This window comes from Plectropomus leopardus, chromosome 6 (genome assembly GCF_008729295.1).
Source record: "Plectropomus leopardus isolate mb chromosome 6, YSFRI_Pleo_2.0, whole genome shotgun sequence".
Taxonomy (NCBI): Eukaryota; Metazoa; Chordata; class Actinopteri; order Perciformes; family Serranidae; genus Plectropomus; species Plectropomus leopardus.
The window spans coordinates 5,745,218-5,761,566 of record NC_056468.1 but is presented as its reverse complement, the minus strand read 5'-3'; the positions used below and the strand labels follow the sequence as shown (position 1 = coordinate 5,761,566).

Sequence of the window (16,349 nt, the reverse complement as noted above, 5' to 3'; positions counted from 1 at the left end):
ACAAGGCTAAACAATTGGTAACATTTTCTCTCCATCTTTGAAAGACCGATATTATCACGTTTTATCGCATTGATCTTCTTCTTTTTGATAAGTCTATGTCCCTTCTCTTTTCCAAATTCAGACGTTTTGCGGAACAAGATTGCAGCGCAGGTAGAGCTGGTCATGAGTTCTTTTTTTCCCTCAGCAGCAGTTTTAGAAGTTCAGGTTCCGGGGTGGATAATTGATCTGCCGATCCGGTCAGAGCTGATCATATTGATCCAGCACAGTAAACGCTTAGTTTCACTTTCAGTGCGCTTGATGTTTTGCTGCTCCATCTGTGCCCAGAGTACGCTCTGCACTCTGAGAGTTTTGTAGAATCATTAACAGAATAGTGTGTATATTCCAATGCTACTAAAAAAATTTAAAATCAATTAGTGGCGGCAACAAAGAAATAAATGTTTGGGAAACCCTGGACTGTTTCCAGTTTACATGGTCCAAAACCTTTCCTTATAACCAGTCCCAGTCTTTTCTCTACAAAGAACAGTGGCCACAAACACTGCAGCAGCACAACTCATCAGTCCCTCTTGTCTGGCTCATCACTGACATGAGCTGCTGTAGTGTTTGGCTGAGCTCCTCCACCCTCCCCGGCCTTCTCCCCCAGCCCCTCCGTATTCTTGGCTGTGGGTGTGTATGGTAACTGGAGCTTGCCCTTCCTCAGCATCACCCTCCACCTGAAGATCTCCTGCCCGTCGTCTCCAGCCATGCCGATGGGCCGAGGCATGGCCTGCCCCGTGCCACAGGTCAAGATCGAGATGGAGTCGGACTACGACTCGGACATCGACCACCATCGCCCTCGAGACATGAGCAGCGAGACCACGTTATAAAGCTGAGACTCGGCGTCTTGTTGACAAAACAAGGCACAACTTAGCGTGGGCAAAACTGGACGAGCCAGTGCTGACCCACGAACGGTACAAGGTGGCACAGACTGACGACTGTGAACACACTGACACCTTTACAGACTGGCTGAAAAGGGACTTACCCAGTTAATACAGCAGGAGAAGATGCATCTGCTTTTAAATTGGTGCAGTTTTGACAGATTTGTGCTTTGAATAATATATGAAATACTAAATTTATTTATTTATGTAAATTGCCATAATAACAGAGCAACTATTTATCTGTATGTGCTGTATAGGATTATATTTGATGTAAAAAAAATTATTTATCTTTATACATATTAGCTATACACTTTATTTTACTATTAATGTAATGACTCCAAATCTAAAATGAAATCAAAAGTTATTGTGCAATATTTTCCCATCAGCCCATGTCTACAGACTTTGGTTTTTGAGGCAGGAAATGTGAAAACAGTCACCATTTTAGTTACGGAACTATTTACTATGTGTTTGTAATGTCTGCTGTCGTCTAATATGTTAGCCGTTGCATATTTGTGTTTTGGTGTTTGTTTGTGCCTCTGATCCCAGAGAACCATCTCTCCTTCCCCCCGTTTCCCTCCACGTCAACACATTAACCTGGAACAAAAAGAAACAACCAAAAAGTCCTGATGTTGCTGAAAAGGATGGATTTATTGTGCAAGATGTGCGTGCAGGTTAATATTTGTGTTTTTATTCTCAAAAACTCTATGAAACAATCACCGTCTTCCACCACAAAATCCACATGCATATGACAATAACAAAAAATGGACAGATATAATTTATGTAATTAAAATGCTATTATTCCAAAGCATGTGGTTTGTCTTGTGTTGCCCCCCGCCCCCCCAAAAAACTGAGGACTGCAGAGCCACCACGTTTTGCAAAAAGAGTCAACACAAACGGGATGCATTAACCCTTTGAAACCTTTTAAAACATGGAGGGAGGGCAACGCACAAAGAAAAGATGAAATTTTCCAAAACATTTGCAAGAAATCATAAAAAAGAAATTACTTGTTGTTCTATTTGTTAAAAAATAGAACAACAAAAAAGAAAGTAAGAACAAACAAGGAAATTACCCAGAAAAAATCATGATATTTTGGAACATAATTTTAAGTATTTCATAATGATAAATAGAAATACAGTTTTCCCCTAGCTTTTTTTTCCCCTTTTTCCAATATTTGTGGGAGAAATGCCCCAATGTTTTTAAATACTTGTTAAAGGAGTCTAAAAGCATCACAGAAAAGGGATGTTGTTCCAAGTTTCAAAGGGTTAATGTGATGCACAAGATACTTATGGGCATTGACAGTGACCTTATTAGAGCTGCAATTATTATTATTATTATTATTATTATCATTATTATTATTATTATTATTATGATTATTATTATAACATAACGTCATTTTTGACATCACTGTCACTATATCCTGACAAAAGAATGTGAGACAGTTAGTCTTTGGGAAAAAAAAGTCATGTTATGATATGTCGTGACTATTATACAGTATGATAGCTTTATTTGTATGTTGGTGTCTAGTGTAGACGTGGGTGTGGTTTAGGCAGGTAGTAGGAGGCGGGATCAGCAATGACATCACACTTGGGTTAGTGGTTCTGACTCATTAACCATAATTAGTGTCACCTGTGAGAGGACTCTGTCGGACACACTGTGAGGAAGACGACGGAGGCGAGACACTGCAAAGACAAAAGAGACCAAAAAAGCCTTTTGACACACAGCACCACCAACTATTAATACATATACAAATCAATACTTCACTCTGGACAACCACTGAAAAAGAGTGAGCTGGCCAAGGAGACAGAGACCTGCACCTGAGGGGGGGTCCAGCAGAGTTCTACAGTCCAAGCGAGCTGGTCTTGAGGGGCATGAGCCGTGGCCTGGTGGTGAGTCAAACTACACACAGACACACACACACACACACAAAAGGAAGGTTACACTCACTCAGGGAAGTCCAAATTACTCATTCAAGTCTAATGCAACACACAGGGAGAGGCACTCAGTTACACGCCTCCTCGTGGTGCTTCTGGGTTTTGCTTGTTTTTTGCTTGACTGTTTTCAACATCTACGCTTCTTTGCTGATTACCGCCACCAGTGATACCTCAGCCAACCAACCACCACCTCAGCAGAAAAGTATAAAAACAGCAGATGGACCCACTTCTAAAAACATTGCTCCGTAGTGCCACTAGTGGTCAAAAACTCCACAGTTTACCTTTAAGCATTTTCATTCGCTGTGATTGAAAGACAGCAATCCCTGGCTTTATGCTACCTTATTACATATGAAAATGATCCTGATTAGTTTCACAAAAATTTGTTTAAAGACTTTAGGTATTGGTAGTAGTAATGAAAGAGAAGCAGTCAAAGTGGTGTATCCCCATTTTTTATTATTTGGCACAAAATGCAATACAATCATAATAAATATAAATACAGGGGCTCTGATTGTTTAATATTATTTGACATTTGACACAATCAAGTCGTAAATATACTTGTTAGAAAATGGGACACTACACCAAATTTCTGCAACACAATTCTGCAATTATAGTAATGTTACTATTATTAGGAATACAAATAATAAATATTCATCATTCCAATTTGGAATAAAGTCAAAATATGTCAATAGAATGAATTCCATTTAATGGCTTTCTACAGTTCGTCTTGATTAACTCTACAGCAATCAAACTGCAGCATATCTGTCTACTGACAGAAAATGTTTATTGTTGTTGTTGTTTTTTTAAATTAAATTAATTATTTAAATAATTAAATAATAATGATTTTTAAAAAAATAAAAAAATAATAAAATGTATACTGGATGAAAACAAAATTGTTCCTAAAATCACTGATTCCTACAGCATCCATCAAAGGAAGAAGCATGCATTTCAGTGGGCACTACCACCTGGGGACCCCAAAATCCAAAATGTCAAACCCTCCACACAGAGGTTTTATTATAGTCCTATAGCAGCAGGAAACGTCACGTCAGCACGCATGAAGTGTTCAGCAGTGGTTCCGACTGTTTGGTGAACCCGTCAGCGAAGCCGCGCCCCTCCACCAGCGTGGGCCTCCTGTTGCACATGGGGCACAGCTTGTTGCGTTCCTGTGAGGCCCTCATCCAGATGATGAGGTTCCAGCGCTGGCCTGAGGAGATGGGCAGGGCCCCGTGCATGTGTTGGCCCCGATGGAGGAGCCCCTCTGTCACCCTGTGTTCGACCTCTGAACACTCCGTCTCGCTTACAGGCACCTGCAGGGGGCGACACAGGCTCTGACTTTAGATGTGATTTCCAATTATAAGCAATTATTATATTGGAGATATGTAAAATCTGACAAGTTGTTTTTTAAAAATCTAGGAAACTGTCTTAAAAATATAACTATTAGATTTAAGTTTTTTTTAAGTTGAAAGTGAATGTAACTATTAGCCCTAACTTTTGTTTACATTGTAAGTAAATATAACTGTGAGACTTAAGTTTTGTTTACGTTATAAGTAAATATACCTATTATGCTTGAGTTTTATTCACATTATACACAGATATAACTATAAGGCTTAATATTTGTTTACATTATAGGTATATAAGTACACAAGTAAATATAAGTATAAGGCTTAGGTTTGTTTACGCTATACATAAATATAACTATTTGGCTTATTTTTTTTTACATTATGCATAAATATATCTATTAGTCTTAAGTTTTGTTTACATTATAGGTAAATATATCTGTTAGGGTTGACTTTCGTTTACACGAGAAGTAAACTATTAACTAATAAACTATTAGTTATAAATATTTTTTTCTTTATGAGAAAAAGTGACTTTTTTCAAGGCAAAAATTTTAAAAATACAGCTTTCAGGTGGTGCTGCAATTTGTGGAAGTGATGTTTGTAGGTGTGGTGATAGCCGTAATAACAGAAGCAGCAGTAACAGTATTATGAACATAAATTCACCTGTCTCATATCACCAAAATAAAGGTTGCCCTCGGTGAAATTCTTCCCAAGGGAGACATTAAGGGTGACCTCTGCATTGTCGTAGTGGTAGCTCAGGTCCAGGTCTTCGTTCATGTCATATTTAACAACAAAGGCCTTGTGGCTGTCCAGGCATCGTCCCCCACAGTCCGGGTACAGCAGGGAGGCGAGCGGCCGCAGGTAGAGCTCCCGCAGGGGTGTGATGAAGCCCTCGTCAAAGCCCAGCTCATTCAGGAGGATCTGGAAGAAAAAGAAAATGAGAATCATTAATAAAAGAACTTCATGTTTGATTCTCTGACTTTTCGTATGACTTTACAGCTCTTTAATGGCTTTGACATTTTATATCTTCTTAATTTAAACTTTCAGCTACAGGCCTCCATCATAGCTTTAAAACATATAGTGCAATGAATTATTAAACACATCCAGTATGCAAGTTACTGTGAAATAAGCCTTTAAATTTCCCCAACCTTCATGGAAAATCCATCAAAGTCCCAGCATGAACCTGCCTGGAATACACGTCTCATATATTCTATAGAGTTCTACATATTTCATGACTGAGGGACCAGCAGGAGGATCCAAATGTCACAGCACAATAAAGATGAAATATGAATAAATGGTGATTATATGGAGCTGAAAGGTGGTTCATACGGAAGTCCTAAAGGGACATCTTTCCATACATGTTATTTTCTAGAGATCACAACTTATTTCCGGTTGTTGTCTCGAGATCAACTTTTTTATGCTTTTATCTTGAGCTTATGATGTTTTATTTTCTTAATCGCCAGAAAATTATGTCATTATCTCAATAAAACGGGCTTTGTTTTCCCGAGATAAGTTAATCCATTATCACCAGAAAACCAGCTTTGATTTCCCAGAGATAACGAGGGAAAAAAAGTCATTTTCACGAGATAACGGCATAAAAAAGTTGTGATCTCGAGGAAACAACCGGAAATATGTTGTTATGACAAGAAAACTAAGAAAATAAAAATAGCAAGATGTCCTTTTCGGGCTTCCATAGGTTCAGTCTGTAGGAACACATACATTACCCCATAATGGTTCATGGTGTTGGGTCGTCCTTTAGGGGCGGAGGACTGCTCAAAGTGCTCCAGCTCCTCCAGCAGCTCCTCACAGAAGCTCCTCTCAAACACAGGGAAGCGATATACCCTCGCAGCTTCAACACAAAGAACGTCACATCGTCATACATACATACAGCATTTGTGTGTGTGTTTCAACATTTTGTATTTTGTTCTTTTCCTCTTTGCATCACAAGTTTCAACTGTTGATTTCTTTCCAGAATAAGTTGAGGCGAGCAAACGTATGCCTGCTATGATTATTGTTTTGTTTCTTGTTATAGCTCAAATTTGCACGCCATTATGGATACTCTTTGATGTCAACAACAAGAATGAGAAGTAGTGCTAATAACATGGATCATTTCTTTGTGCTGAAGTGAGCTACTTGTGATTTGAAAGCACTTTGCAGCTCACCTGCTTCCTCCATCAGGTCTGCGAGACCTTCTTCACTGACGTCGCTGCTTCGACAGCACTCGACAATCTGCTTGAACTTGGGTGCTAGGTAGGACTCCTGAGGAGAGGGGGTGTGCAGCACAGTGTGTCTCAGCGAGGTGTTAATGACACATTATTAATGAGACCATTAGAGGCGGCTGATGCAGTAAGTACCTGCAGATGGTAGACGTGAGGATGGAGTGGCCGGTATGTGTCTTTTATAGCAGCAGCTCTCTCAGCAGATGTCTCACTGAGACGCCTTCGCTGGTCCACTTCCTGTGAAATCTAAAGGGAGCAGTCATACAGTCAGGTTACAATGTAGCGGGAATGAATATAGGGCTGATTCAATAACTGTATAATATATATAATTATAATATATAACTTCATGATCATATCTTTACCTTACTATTTTAAAATAAAATGTTTTCTAGTGATCATAACTTAATTATCTTGTTACAGCATAATATAGGGATCCTATCAAAAGAGGTATTTTGGAAAAAAAAAAAATCTGTCTTGGCCTTATAATGAAGAGTAATAGGTCAAAATCAGCATTTTTAATACATTTTAACTTAAAACTACATTACAACTTAAACGCTGAAAGCAAACAGTTCTGTCTAAGCACTATTTAATTCTACATTTTCCTCTGAAACTTTTATTTAACTATTTTTAAATTTGGGATCAATTGCATAGCTTTACACAAGCGTAGCCACTGCTATTTCGTTTCGGCAAAACTTAAAGGGAAAGGTGCCAAGGTGTAACATCAGTCACATGACAAACATTACACTGAAATATTCAAATCTATTATTTTTTTTTTATCTTTGTGTGTATATTTTGACAATAATAGAAAGTTAGAATCACTTTGAACCATAATAATAATTATAAATTATATGAAATTGAAAAAGAAATTAATTCATTGACATAAACTATTTAAAAAAATCAGGAAAAAAATAGGAGCTGCAGTTTCCAAACCTCTAAAATAAATAATCAAGTCACATTTATATTGCCATCACACTGTAACCATAGTATGACATTACATATAATTAAATTATTATGTGTGGTATGTGAAGAAGTCTTCTAAGTCTAATTTTTTTTATTACCAATTTATAAATAATTTGGTTTCTGCATTGTACTTAAATAGTGGAAAAAAAAGTTTTCCTGAGTCAAATGTGAATTCTTTAAATTATAGCCCGACCTGATGTTCTAAGGTCGATACTGATTGATGCATGGGACTTAAAAAACAACAACCTCATAACATATCAGTTGATAGCAAATTGTTTTACATAAACACATAAAGTGAACAATCTTTATACATGTCCCTTAAATTGTTTATTTCTTAAATTGTGACCAATACCGAGTGACACATTTTACAGTATAAAAATAAATTTGTATGTCTTCTATGGTGGAATCCCACACCTCCTTTCTGTTTAGAGATTTCTTGTTATTTATTAGCTGGCAAACACAATACTGATATTAGGGGTCCACAGATTAACGGCCCGGCCGATTATTGGGGCCAATATTTGGCATTTTGCCAGTTATCTGTGTTGGCATTTTATTCTGATGATCGTTGATAAAATTCAATAATTAAAAACTGAAAAGAAAGTGTCAGCGTGGGAGGAACTTATACTTTGTAAAACCTCAGGCGGCTTTTTTAAAATTTATTTCTTCTTTTTAAATTTAGTTTGTGACTTCACTATGAAAAGAGTTGCAGGGAACTTGCTGTGTATGATGACTAAAAGTTTCCTAAAAGTTAAACATTTGCTATAGGCATTTAAACAAAATTTTGCGTTGGAGTTTCTTATATTCCAAATTCTAAATATTGACAGAAAGGTTTTCATTTTTATTGTAAATGCATATTGGTTCCAAATATCGGTTATCAGTCTCATTAACTACTAATAATCGGTATTGGCCCGAAAAACCAATAGGGGTCGACCCCTCGCAGAAATACTTTGTTTACAATCAAAGAAGGATAAGAACATCAACAAATCGTAACTCTGAAGAACCAAAATGTAGTAGATTTGGGGCATTTCATTTTATTTATACACACTTGAAAACACTTTCTTACCTTGTTGAACACATCCTCAAACTGTTGCTCCGTCACGCAGCCGAGCCTCTTCAGCAGCTGCGCAGCAATAATAAACAGACGATCATCAACTGTCAGCAGAGTTTAATAACCCTTCATATCACCCCGAATAATATAATTTTGCTCCTAAAATATCATTAAAATCCACTCACGGTTTGATAGTCTTGTCTGAACTGCTGCTCGGACACAAAGCGGACATGGAGTTTGTAATCCTCCAGGAAAATATTATCAGTGGAGAAACAGGTACAGAAATAAAACTGACGATTTCCGTCTTCCTCGTTCCTCATTATTGCTCGTTTAAAAGGAATAAAACGCAGAAACGGTGTAGAAATACTAACGTAATATCTGACAAGCTACACAGCTACTTCTCTGTTACCAAATAAACAAACATTACACTTCCGGTTCGAAGTCCTCAAAATAAAAGCGTTTCCGCAATTCCAAAATTGACTACACACCTTTATATTCCAAGAAAGACTAAAAAAGTAGAAATAACATGAAAGTTCAATTCTTTGAATTTATTTAGTTTAATAAAACAATCCCGACTTTTCCCACCCTATATTACTGAAATAATTGCTAAATTGACAGCTGTAGTTGCGCACTATGACCACTAGAGGGTAGAAACTCACTATTATGTTTAAACAGGGGCTATATGAATGAAGTTTATTATTATTATTATTATTATTATTATTATTAATAATAATAATATTAACATTATTAATGCGCTATGAATAGCCTACACTATTGTAACTTTTGCAACAGACAGAAATTAAAGCAGGAATTGTGATAACTATTCTGTCAAGTTTTCAAGTATGTATAAAATTAGTTTTGCCGATATCCCCCCTTTAACTCTCAGAAAGGACACCTCAAATTAAACTGTGATCGGATCCAAATGGTGTTATCATCAGCACTTACTTTATGTGATGGATTTTGATTTGAAAGAGTGAATTTATTAGTTTAACCGAGATGCTTAGAAACACATTGACAAGGGACTGGACTCTATTTTTCAGAGGGTGGATGCTTGTGACTTTTTTTTTCTTACCTTGACTGTCCCTGAAGCTAGAGATATTTTTTCCGTGCATCACCCTCCCTCGACTATAAATATCCATATTTTGTATTTTTTTTGTACTGTTCAGATACAAATGGCGTTATCATCAGAATCAACTTTGATATGAAAGGGTGAATGTAATACTCGAAATAATTTCAAATCAAATTTTTCAAATTAAATGTAACTTGAGTTTGACTTTGAGATCATCACATCAACATCAGCAAAGAACTGTGCTCTATTTTTCAGAGGAGGGGAGTGGCTGGGTGTGACTTTTAATGAAACATGCCTTTGAAACCCAACAGAGGGACTGAGGGTCAAGAAGATATTTCATATAAATATAAAATAAAACAATTTAAAAAGTCTCTCCCCGGTTCTTAAAGATTATTTCACACGCCTCCCTTATCATGCAAAATAAAACCAAAAAATTATATCTACTGTAATTTCCCTTTGATTAGGCCTGATAGAAAGCACCCTCCGTTGTCCAGAAGGGGGCGACAATGCCAAAAACAATGATGCCAACAGCATAAATGTAAACGTAGAAGAAGAATAAGAACACAGGCACGAGCTTTGTATTTTCTACTGAGGTGATTTTGTTGTGGATTATCTGTCTCCGTTAGCAGTAGTTAGCACTGCTGCTAAATATGCCGATTGGCAGTCTGCTCATTTTTGTTTTCTGAGGTCTATAATCACTGTCCGTTGTATTTATTAATAAAGTGTAAGCGGAAATGTTAAGCGTGGACTCGTTGCAAGTGGCTGAGGAGGAGGTGGTTGAATCCAGCTCCAATAAACTCGGTGACATTTACACTTTTGTGGCTAAAGGCTGCTTCCCTCAGACAATGAACCCTTTACGAAAGAAGAACCTTAAAAGATACGCTCAGAAATTTATTATTGATGGTAAGTTTTATTTTAAAACCTTAATTTGCCTAGAGTAAAACACTGTTGAAATACATTGCTTTCCTCTAGCTACAGTAAACGTCTGTTGATATCACGAAATTTCATTAAAGAAATCTGCAACTTTAAAGTTTCCTTTCTTGTCGACAGGATTGTACCGTGCAGGACATAATGTAAGATATTATAGGAATCTTTAGGAGCCCGTTGACCATTCGGCTCACTATATTTGTGGTTTATTATAACCAGCACTGTTTATCAGCGAAGTTTGGTCTCAACTTCTAAAACTGGCTGTTGTTGTTGAACCTTTAAAACCCTTTAACCCTGAACGCTTTCTTTCAAAAGTTATGTTAAAAGGTGGCAATGGGCAACTTGGTAAGAAATTAATTAATTAATGTAAAAAATGTAAAAAAAAAAAAAAAAAAAAAAAAGAAAGAAAGTTTTTTTTTAAATCAAGTGAAAAAAGAAAAAAGTTAGGGGAAAAATGTATAATCATTCTAATTACATATTTAAAACAATGTAACAAATTATTATATTTTGAAGCATTTTCCAGGTCTTGTTTACCTTGTTTGTCTCTTTATTTTTTTATGTTCTATACATTTTTATTTTTTTTAATTTTTTAATTATTTATGCTAATTTTCAGTTAATTTTCAGGTGCTTTTACTAATAAATTGCTATTTTTTTATTTAATTGCTTAATTTTTGAGTCACTTCTTTTTCATCGCTCATTGCCTTCCTCCTGTGTTTTTTAAAGAAATACAACCATTTTGCTCAGGTTTCAAAGGATTAAATTATCATGTTTTTGGTGGAAGAAAAAGTCTAAACTACTAAGTAAAGTCTACATTTTCTGGAGATAAGTGGTGTTTGTTAAATAGAGTGTGTGCCAAACTTTAAGGGTTAACCTCAACTGCTTTCAGGTCCAAGTTATTTTTTATTTATATGTCTGCCTTTAAAGATAAGTAGAGACAACATGAAACAGTATTTTTATTTCATTTTCTAAATTAAGTGTGGTTTGACTTGTTGTCCATACGCCACAAACATTCATAAGAGGTTTTTGGGAACCTGTTATTGTCATAATACCTCAAATTCACAACATGTCCCTCTCTTTATTTGTCTTTAAATTCAAGAGGGCAAGCTGTATTATGTGGGACCCAAAAAAGAGGAGAAGAGGGAGGTGGTGATCGAGGCCGAGAGAAAGAGGCAGATTTTTCTCGACTGCCACTTTAATGACATCGGTCATCACCTCGGCCAAAAGAAGACCGTCCACAGGATCCAGAGCAAGTACTACTGGCTGGGGATCATCAAGGACGTAGTGGACTGGGTACAAACGTTATGTCTTCAGTCTTCTGTTGACACGGCTGGGGTATAATGATAATAATGTTTAAACTTTTACAACAATGTTTTACTGTTTCAGATTAAAGTTTGTGAAACATGTCAGCACACGGAGAGGAATAAAAACCTGGCGAGGACTGTCCGGCCTATAAAGGTGGATGCGCCGTGGGACATTGTTGGGATTGACGTTCTAGGTTTTTGACTTAATTCATTCATCACATGATATTTTTCTGCTTGTCTTTTTTTTTTTTTTTTTTACCACACTGTTTTTCTCTTCTTCTCACCAGGACCTTTCCCGGAGACACAGCAAGGCAATACCAACATTCTAGTCCTCATTGATTACTTCAGCAAATGGCCAGAAGCTTTTCCACTGCAAAAGACGGATGCCCTCTCTGTGGCGGGATGTATTTCCAAATGCATATACAGGTAAGAACATTTCATGACATCTTTGATAATCATATTGACGATGAAATGATGGTTTGTACCAATAACCGTTGACCGTTTCAGTGTAGTTTTGCAGTGTGTGTTATTATTTGCACCACATGAGACCATTTTTATGTCTCCTACATCCAAGTAATGAACTGTTTTTGATAGAATTTAATTCATGGCAAAATTGCCTCATAATCTTGAATAAAATGTCACTTTTGGGATATTGGCATTAAATTCTGCCCTTGTCAATTTTCCCCCAAAACTGCAGTAATTTTATGCCTCCGTGCCAGCGACAGTCATGCCCAGGAGCATAATGTTTTTGGGTTGTATGTGCATACATACCATTCTCATCTGAATGCAATATCTCAAAAAAGTCTTGAGGGAATTTCCTCAAATTTTGCACAAATGTCTACTGTAAAGCAATGATGCACCATTGTAATTTGGTGGTCAAAGGTTAAGATCACTGTAGTGACCAGTCCAATTAAAAACAAACCCAGACTGACGGTCTAATGTAGTTTTATTTTTCCTTGAATGACTTCATTGACTTATGTAAGAGCAGAATGTAAATTAAATAAACAGAAAACAGAATAATAGATTAATCTTTGCTCTAATGACACTTTTAAATAAGAAAATACACAACAAAAGCTAAATTATAAGACACAAACAAATTCAGTTCATACCTTGCAAGGGTCGACAGATTATCGGCCTGGTTGATTATCAGGGCTGATATTTTGCATTTTGACGATTATCTGTACCAGCGATTTATTTTATTGATCGTTGATAAAATTAATGAAAAAGTATGTGTATTACACTCAGCTAACACCAGGAAAGATAGTCTGCAATACATGCAAAGAAAGTGTCAGCATGGGAGGAAAGTTTACTTTGTTAAATATCAGGAAGCTATTTTTATTCATTATTTTTTTATTTAAATGTTTATTGTTAAATTTGAATGTGTTGGAGTTTGTTACATTCCAAATTCTAATTATTGACAGAAATATTTTCATTTTTCTTGTATATGCATATTGATTCCAGATATTGGTTATTGGTCTCATAAATCGTATCGGCCCTTGAATTGGTCGACCCCTAATTGTTGCCCACTAGACTGTAACTAAACTCTCTTAAACTCTCCCTGTTCTTCTATTTTTACTTATATTTCCTCCTTGTCTGTATTTGTTTTCACGTTACTTCAATGTTTTACATCCAGTCAATTTTTCTCTTTTTCCAACCTGTCTACTGTCTCTTTAAAATAAAAGCAATACCCTGTGAACTGGAAATGAATACATAAAAGCAACATAAAAACAGTAAAAATGCTAATTTAACACTTTAACTGCTGAACATTGAGGTCATTACAGTCACTATGACCTTTTGTCTGTCTCATTCACATGAACACAATATCTCAAGAAGGCCTTGAAGGAATATCCTCAAATTTAGCGCAAACTTATTTTGAACGCTACGCTGAACTGATAAAAATTTGGTGGTCAAAGGGCAAGGTCAGCGTGACCTCACACTTGTGTCGTTTACAAGAACGTGATATCTCCAAAAAGCCTTAAGGGAATCTCCTCAAATTTAGCCCAAACATCCACTTGGACACTAAGATGAACCGATTAGGATTTTCTTTCACATTTTGCATTCTCTGTTTGGTCAGGTTTGGTGCCCCTAAAACGATAGTGTGTACGCAGAACGCTGACTTCTGTAATGAGGTGAGATGTGAGTTACAGTTAATTAAAATAAACAGATTTTAAAAAAAGAATCCGATATTGTTGCGGGACAGTTTTATCAGTGGCCATATCTGTGTCTTTTAGGTGACGAAGCTGCTGTGCGACAGGTGGAGCATCATGCAGAAGGTGTCTCCTCTGGATCAGCCTCAGCTCAACCCGCTGCACGACTGCACCTGTCCTCTGTTGAAGGAAGCCGTCGTTCAGATGGTGACAGAGAAGCAGGCGGAATGGGACAACTTCCTGGACCCTGTGCTGTTCCTGTTCAGGACGTCTACAAACCCCACAACCAAGTTCAGCCCGCACTTCCTCATGTTCAACAGGAAAGCTAATTTACCCAACGAGGTAAGACTCTAAATGTCAAGAAAATGTAACATAGTGAGTTTTGTTCTCCTTTCTAATTCTGCTTCGTCTCTAGACTACGCTGAGCCTGCTGAATATGGACGACCAGGAGCAGGACATGTATTCCACGAAGGAGAAGGCCTCGACGTATATGAGCATCATGCAGGAGCAGCAGAACTCTGTGAAGCAGCTGGTAATTGTTTTGTCTCGCACATGCTGGTTCTTTGTTCGTCTAATAGTTTCCTTAGTGCATCTTTAAAGGTCCCATGAAAATGTACTGTCTCTGTGTGATGTGTCTTTTAACCCTCTGAAACCTGGATTGACATCATTTTTCTTGTGCTGTGTACAGACGCTTTTCACAAGTATTATTATATACAAGTTATTTCATGAGAAAAACAGAAGAAAAAGACAATGGGCAAACTGGCAAGAAATGCTTCACAATTTGCCAGAAATTATTTTTTTAATGGCTGGGGAAAAATACACGAGAGCTGTATTTCTATTTACCATACTTATTCTGCAATTTAAAAAAAATTGCAGAATAATTAAATTTCTTTATCTTTTGTTTGTTTGTTTATTTGTTTTGGGGGAATTTTTAGGTAATTTTCTGGTATTTTTCTTTTAAATATTTCTTTCTTAATTTCTGGGTCATTCCTCCTTACGTCACTCATTGCTTTCTTCCTGTGTTTTTAAAGAAATGAGACACTGAGGCGTTGAGAAGTTTAAAAAAGGGGGGCTACTAATTATGGTGAGAATGGTTCTGTTTAATAGGACAGACAAAAAGGTGGTGTGTTGCCTAGCATGATGAACAGTTTGTAGCAACATTTCATGGTTCAGGGTGTATTATTCAGGTGAATATTAGTGTATAATTAACGGAAACTGTTTTTTTTATTACCTTAAAATGATCTGTTTAGATCTACATATGGAGAGGGTCCTCCATATTGTTTTTACAGTAGCCCAGAGTGGACAAATGTGTTCTCCAGACACGGTACTTGACATGTATGGTGACATGTAGGAAACAGTATCATCATGGTGATGTTGTGAACACAGTTGTGTAGTACATGACAGAATATTGATAATTACACCACTGTTGACTGTCAAAGAAACTCAAATATTTACGTTACAGAGTTAACACTGGTATTACCTGTGTGTTGTGCAACAACAAACTTGTTGACAGGGCACACATTATGGGCTTAGTTGTTAAACTCATGAACACTGGAGGTGTGTGGCTGATATGGAGAGGTATTATTCAGCTCATATGTTTTGAATGTTTTGTGTCCTATTTTTTTTTTTACTTCTTTATATCCTCTCTGTTTAGTGTCTGAATGTGTTTGTTCCACTTCCAGGTGATAGCCAATATGAACGCAGCCTACAAACAAGAGAAGAAGAAGAACGCCAAACGCAGGACACACAACATGACCTCGATGACCTTCAAAATCGCAGATCCTCTGTTCGCCGCAGGAGACTCGCCCTCCCCCAAAAAACTGAAAGACAGTTTATATTTATCTTTCCCCGTTGAGACGGTGCTGGCCACCGATCAGAGCGGCTCAGAGGACATGAAGACAGAGTTAGAATATCACCTGGCGGAGTCTGATGTCCACTGAGGAGGACCGTTTTGGGAATAAAAAAGTGGGCAGATCAGAGGAGTTGGACTACATGTTGCCATGCGCTGCCTGGAGTCTCATACAGGAGATATAATCCAGATGTTGGTGAATTGATTGTGATGATTAGTGCTGCGAACGCTCACGTCAGTTAAACACAGTCCTGGTGGCACTTAGACACAGAATGAACTGGCCAAAGAAACGGCAGTAAACATTACATGCACAGTACGTTTACATGCGCAGTTTAGTCGAGCTACGGTCAAAGCCCGATTAAGTCGAACTACAAGCACCGGGGGAGAATCAATTTATGGACTTTTTTTCCCCACTGTGACATACGATAACTTTATAAGCTGTAATTCCTAAAAATAAAGATGTTGTTTCAATTGCGTAGCCTTTGTGTAGTCATTACCTGATAGAAAATCAGTTATTGCTGATAAGCATTTTTAGTGTTAAGTGGAAGTAATTTTTTTATAGACAGCTGCATATATACCACACACACTTAATGTCTGCTTGCTTGTGACCACCTTAAACTGGAATATTATGTGGGAGAAGATCGTAACAT

The 16,349-nt window shown here is 37.1% G+C and overlaps 3 protein-coding genes across 3 annotated transcripts in view; 2 read left to right on the top strand and 1 right to left on the bottom strand.

The window, feature by feature from the left end:
- The window catches only part of slc4a5a (solute carrier family 4 member 5a), a 56,062-nt gene extending 55,199 nt beyond the window's left edge, over nt 1-863 (top strand). The window contains exon 26 of the mRNA XM_042487571.1: nt 698-863. Within this exon, the coding sequence (XP_042343505.1) occupies nt 698-863 (166 nt within the window). The remainder of the gene's footprint in view (nt 1-697) is intronic.
- A 2,868-nt stretch (nt 864-3,731) lies between these two features.
- Nucleotides 3,732-8,801, bottom strand: ogfod2 (2-oxoglutarate and iron-dependent oxygenase domain containing 2). The gene is made up of 7 exons (XM_042488850.1): nt 8,592-8,801; nt 8,422-8,478; nt 6,534-6,644; nt 6,342-6,438; nt 5,904-6,028; nt 4,843-5,100; nt 3,732-4,149 (listed from the first exon to the last, which is right to left on the bottom strand). The coding sequence occupies exons 1-7, from the start codon at nt 8,724-8,726 to the stop codon at nt 3,883-3,885; spliced, it is 1,050 nt and encodes a 349-aa protein (XP_042344784.1). The 5' UTR covers nt 8,727-8,801; the 3' UTR covers nt 3,732-3,882.
- A 1,247-nt stretch (nt 8,802-10,048) lies between these two features.
- zgc:113436 (uncharacterized protein LOC503528 homolog) lies at nt 10,049-16,170 on the top strand. The gene is made up of 8 exons (XM_042488677.1): nt 10,049-10,378; nt 11,499-11,692; nt 11,786-11,897; nt 11,991-12,129; nt 13,778-13,832; nt 13,935-14,192; nt 14,266-14,382; nt 15,533-16,170. The coding sequence occupies exons 1-8, from the start codon at nt 10,210-10,212 to the stop codon at nt 15,788-15,790; spliced, it is 1,302 nt and encodes a 433-aa protein (XP_042344611.1). The 5' UTR covers nt 10,049-10,209; the 3' UTR covers nt 15,791-16,170.
- Nucleotides 16,171-16,349: the final 179 nt, after the last annotated feature.